A 5,621-nucleotide genomic window follows, 5' to 3' on the forward strand; every position below is an offset into this window, starting at 1 on the left:
TAGGGGAGGGGCTTTAGTTGCGGTTGGCCTGGCAAACCGTGACTAAAGGTGCCCGAAGGCCTTTAGTCGCGGTTGTCCTGGCCAACCGCGACTAAAGACCCTCACGTGCGCCAGCTGGCCACCGAGCGCCCTGGGCCCAGGCCTTTGGTCGCGGTTCACCTCCAGAACCGCGACTAAAGGTCCCATTAGTCGCGGTTCCTACAGCTTCGCGACTTATGGGGCTGGACGGAAGCCTGTTTTTCCACCAGTGGTGGCATACTCTGTATTACTCCCTTCGTTCCAAAATAGATGACCCAACTTTGTAGAATTCTACAAAGTTGGATAATCTATTTTGGAACAAAGGGAGTATATATCTAGCATCTACTCTCCTTGAGAACTTTCTGGCCGAAACCTTCTCCCGCCCCATCCACCTTCCATTTGACAGTTGAAATATGTCGCGGCCACAATGCTGAGGTGGTACTGCCGTGCGAGGCTCCTGCAGCTGAAGTTTTGCCGCATGTCTGGCGCCAAAACTGTCCCCCTACCTAGTTGCTGGAACAGCACAAACACCATCCGGTGGATGCCGGATCTTGGCTCCGGTCTTTCATAAACTACAAGCTCCTGGCCTGCAAGAGCACCATGGCGTTAATTAGTCATTAACCACTTAATAAGAATTTAAAGCGTAATTCGATGGGTTAGAAAACGGGTTTGAGGCAAAGTTTTTTTGGGGGGGGGGGGATGTGAGGCAAAGAACTTAACAAGTGATAATTTCCACATCCACAAATCCAGCTAAACCCGCACGATCAAATGGCACAATTGTTATGCAGAACATCATACCAAAGCTGACACCAGTTGTTCCAGGGATGTCTGCCACCATCCTACACAGGATGAGTGGAGGTATATCATAATGAGATCAAACTAAACAGGAAGAACATGTAAAAAATGTGGGGCGGAAAACAAATAGGTAGGGAGTCATAGTGAGGAGAATATGAACATGTTGCATTTAATTCATTAATAATAATTTACCAGTGCAAGTACTCCCTTAGTGTTGGGTGACTTGGGCTTGGGGCATCTGGATCCACCAGCATCTTTTGAAGCAAAAGAGAACTCAACCAAGTTAAGATATAATTAAGATGTTTGAGTATGTTAAGAGTAAATTAATCACGTGCGAGACCTTTTGTGTTTCTAAGAAATTCTTCACATTAATAGTAGTAGGTGAACCGCGTGGAAGGGTTAGATAACTGAAGAAGTCGTGTATAGTGCCCTACTGTAGTCCAGTTAGAAGTTTACCAGGGTGTAGAGAAGTCTCATGTCATTGCCACCGACATCGACTCGCGGCTTGCTTACGACGGCAGATGGTCTCAGCTCAGCACCTCGCTGAAATAGCCTGTTGTTGTAGCCTATGCTGAGTGGGACAGTTGATGTAAACGGATCCAACACATCGTGTATGACTCGAGCCACAACCAAGGGATCCAGTACTGCCGACATTTTCAAACCGGGCTTTTCCCCTTTCCGTTACTTTCATAACGGAAATACAATGTCTCAGGAACTGAAATTAACAAGGCTAGGGAAAGAAGAAAAGCGAGTTCAGGGCAATAACAGGAAACCCACCATCTGCACCTATCATCAGAAACAACAGATCATGGGGCGAAAACCTGTTATCACCCAAAGCCGCCTACAGGAACTAGAGCAGTATCACACATATTACAGACGCACATCACCAGGCACATGCCAAAGTATCATCAGTTACCAAAATAAACTAAACACCCCCCACATGCAAAGCCCCAACAGTACACCCCAGCAGACGATGCCGAGCACAAACTGCCATCCATCTCAGCTTCAGTCGTGCCCATCCATGTTTGGAGCCAGAGGTCCACACCAGCAACATCATCTGAGTTGTATTCTCTTTCAGCATCTCCGCGCCCTTCTTCACCATCTCTTCCATCTCCGGTTTATGGAGGATTTCCCAGTATATTAGAAAAGCACAAGCTATGAACACGATCTCAAATGGAGAGTTAATCCATTTGCATTCGGAAGTAGCTCTGTTCCGGGCTAGCCATATGGCCCAGCATACAGCTGCCAAGCCAACAGTATAAATTTTTTCAAAGCCAGGTAAGAAACTATACATCCAAGTATAATACTGCCAGATGGAATTAGGACAACAATCAGTCCCAAGGAGAGCTCCTACAGTTCTCCAAATCACTCTAGATACAGGACACAAGAAAAGCAAGTGCGAGGTTGTTTCCAATTGATTACAGAAGGAGCAACGGGGGTTTCCAGGCCAAAATCTTTTTTTCATATTATCTCTAGTCAAGATGGCATTTTGCCCCACCTGCCATAAGAAGATTTGAATTTTTAAGGGGAGCTTAGCATCCCAAATCCACTTGAGCTGGATCCAGCAATATCTCTTTCCAACCATCTATACATCGAGTTGGTTGTATATTTTCCAGAGTTATCAAATTTCCAATAAATCTCATCAGGAAAATCATTTTGTTTAAGTGTTAATACCTCCTTTTTCATTTCATCCCATTGTTTCATCATTTCAGGGGACATCCTCCTCCTAAAAGAGGTAATATGATTCAACAAGTCCATTCTATCAACAGTACAGTTTTGTTCTACACAGATTTCAAACAGTAATGGGAACTTTTCTTTAAATGGGATCCTTCCTTCCAATTGATCGAACCATAGTCTGGCCACATCTCCTTTATTCAGTTTGACCCCCCTGCCATTCATATATAAGTTTTTCACTTTCAAGAGGGATTTCCAGCATGGTGAATCATTGTTTTTTGCCTTTACCATGGCCACTGAGGTTTTCTTCAAGTATTTAGCTTTAACTATATCCTACTAGAGGCCTTTATTCTTATCTAGTTTCCACCACCATTTCACAGTAAGCTGATATTTTGCTTTGTCAGGTCCTTGACCCCCAGGCCCCCTTTCTTTTTAGATCGACAAACGCGGTCCCACTTGACCATATGGTATCCTTTTTTCTTTCCTTTCCTATGCCAGAAAAAATTCCTTCTCGGCTTGTCCCACCTCTCTAATGTGGTCTTGTTCAGTAAAAACATGGACATGTAAAAGGTTGGTATATGTGACAGTACCGCATTCACTTTAATGAGTCTCCCTCCCATAGACAGCACCTCACTAATCCAGTTTTCACCATGATCGATGAATTTGTCATCCACAAAGCTCCATTCGCTACATTTCAAGTACTGCTGACATATATGCTGGATTTCGGTTATTCTCTTGACCTAGCTCTCCACGGACCTGCTGGGGAATTGTTGTTTCTATGCACCATATTTTTTTTGGAGCATCAGTATAGACACCAGAGCTCATATACACGCGCATACACTCACCCCTATGAACGCACACACGCACACCCTACCCCTATGAGCACCTTTGAGAGACTGAGCCGGCATATCATCTTGAGATTTATGAAGCCACTATTTGTATGGTGTGCGGTAAGGCTCCCAGGCTGTTGATATTTCGACGTCGATGTCGACGCCATTCTTGGGATGGGGTGTAGTGTAGTGTAGGTGACATGTTTGGGTTCTCGTTGGAACTATAAGTCATTCAAGTCACGACCCTTCCCAAGTGATGAGAAGGAATATCTCCAGGACGAAAGCGACTCCATGATACTAGTGCCATGTCATGCGTCACCTTTGTACACATGACGGCCGGCCTTGATATTTGCCGATTAGATACTGAGCTTTATGATTACTGGAACAGTAGAACATGTTAGAATTAATCTGGCCATTATGGTTAAACAATGAAATTGAGAGATGCGTGCAAGGAAGAAGAAGTCAAATTGAATTGGTTTTGACTAATGCATGTATGCTGGCTGTACAGAGCTACACGCTGCATGAAACCCAATGAAAAAAATTTGACAAATTAGCGTGGTCCTTAAAATACACTATTAGCATGTTATTAGCGAGACTATACATTAATTTATTTTAGTAAGACGTTGCTCATCATGCTTTTTTCACTGTTGAAACCTCTAGGCCGCTATTACTAGTTATTGAAACGAAGTAAGAGCCAAGGAACTAGAGAAGAAGTTCAAGTTGAGTTTGAACAGAGGTTAGCTAGGCAGCTAGATGCCGCATGCTTGTCGGCAGGACAAGAAAGTGATGTAGTAGCTGATAGTTTGTCGGAAAATATCAAGGATGTATGCGTAACCTGAGCTAGCAAGGCAGAAGGGAGCCAAACTCAAATTTACCGGCTAAGCTCTGCGAGGAAAGGCTTAGCTTTGCTTTGTACATACATACCTTTGTTTTGCAATTGTTCTACGGGTCAGGGCTTCAAAAAGAAAAAGAAAAGGAAAGGCTTGGCTTTGTACATAACTTTGTTTTATTAATGGAAATCACCGTTCTACGGTCAGCTTCAAAAAAATAAAAAATAAAAAAGGAAAGGCTTAGCTGTTAAGCAGTATCATTATGAGTCAATTACACCACAGGTATCTGAACTTGGCGAGAAAAATCAGTTTGGTGCTAAAACTTGCAGCATACATTGAACCGGTGACAGAACTTGGCTTGGGTGTGCATCTACGGTGCTAATCACGCTTGTATACGTACAGGCTGTTGATGTGGCGAGCCAGCATGGCACGGGGCCCACCTATCAGTGACTGGGAGACGCAGACGAGGGCGTTGGCCTGTTTTTCTTTTTGCAAAAACGCCCTAAATTTCATTTTTCTCACAAAAAGCCCCTCAAAAATTTCGTTAAAAATTTAAAACAACACTTTATATCTGTATAACCATTGGGTTGTACCCGTCAGGATACATTACACGGAGGAAATTATATGAAAAATAACACGCCAGGGAGGTTCGAACGGACGAGCAATGGCTCACTGGCCGACCAGACTAGTCACCAGACCGTGAATAATTTGCTGTCGAAATTGGATAGCTAGTCCTAGTGAACTATAGGCAAGCGCGCACATAAGGCTTAAATGGCGGCTGTCACCGTGCCTTAATTTTTTAATGTTATTATCTTTTCTTAGAATTATGTTGTATTGTTCCTAAAAAATATAAAAAAAATAGAACTATGTTGTATTATGTAAATTATAAATAATTTAAATACACAGGAAATACATTATTTAATATAATTTTCATGTACTTTATGAAATATCTTACTTTAAATATGTTCATATAATTCTAATAAATGTTCTTATTTAAAAGAATATTTGTGTAATTCTATAAATACACACACTAATTTAAAAATGTTTATATACATAAAGTAATATTTATGTTTTTAATAATATATATTAATTATAATATTCATTCATCTATTCATGTATTTTAAGGCTATAAACATATATTAATTTTGAGCGAAAATTATCATTTCAAATATTTTTTTGTGTAATCTTAAAAATGTTAATGTATTATTTGAATATATAAACATATACAACTAAAACTATAAATATTAATTATAATATTATTTTTCAATTTAAAAACTAACATGTGAAGAATGGGTTGTGGTAACTGCAGCGGTGCAGCCTAAGCCCCATCTACAGTTTCTCAAGAAAAAAACAAGCCCCATGTGCTTGTCTGCTCATAGGATATTATGGCTAGCCTGCCAGTGTTGTTGGTTTGAGCTGGCTGGTTCGACCCATGGCTGACAAAAAAAATTGTATTAACTTCCTCTTCATACTG

General features: G+C 41.4%; 1 protein-coding gene across 1 annotated transcript; it reads right to left on the reverse strand.

The window, feature by feature from the left end:
• Positions 1–360: 360 nt before the first annotated feature.
• LOC119294301 (protein RICE FLOWERING LOCUS T 1-like) lies at positions 361–1,467 on the reverse strand. The gene is made up of 4 exons (XM_037572512.1): positions 1,270–1,467; positions 1,006–1,067; positions 817–857; positions 361–605 (listed from the first exon to the last, which is right to left on the reverse strand). The coding sequence occupies exons 1-4, from the start codon at positions 1,465–1,467 to the stop codon at positions 361–363; spliced, it is 546 nt and encodes a 181-aa protein (XP_037428409.1).
• Between the last annotated feature and the right edge of the window lie 4,154 nt (positions 1,468–5,621).

Source organism: Triticum dicoccoides, chromosome 4B (genome assembly GCF_002162155.2).
Source record: "Triticum dicoccoides isolate Atlit2015 ecotype Zavitan chromosome 4B, WEW_v2.0, whole genome shotgun sequence".
Taxonomy (NCBI): domain Eukaryota; kingdom Viridiplantae; phylum Streptophyta; class Magnoliopsida; order Poales; family Poaceae; genus Triticum; species Triticum dicoccoides.

What these genes read in the sequence shown, in the direction of transcription:
- LOC119294301 (XM_037572512.1), bottom strand. Translation starts at nt 1,467, where the DNA reads ATGTCGGCAGTACTGGATCCCTTGGTTGTGGCTCGAGTCATACACGAT. An exon ending in CTAAGGGAGTACTTGCACTG is followed by an intron (nt 858 to 1,005) that starts GTAAATTATTAT and finishes CATCCTGTGTAG; the next exon opens with GATGGTGGCAGACATCCCTG. An exon ending in AACAACTGGTGTCAGCTTTG is followed by an intron (nt 606 to 816) that starts GTATGATGTTCT and finishes GTGCTCTTGCAG; the next exon opens with GCCAGGAGCTTGTAGTTTAT.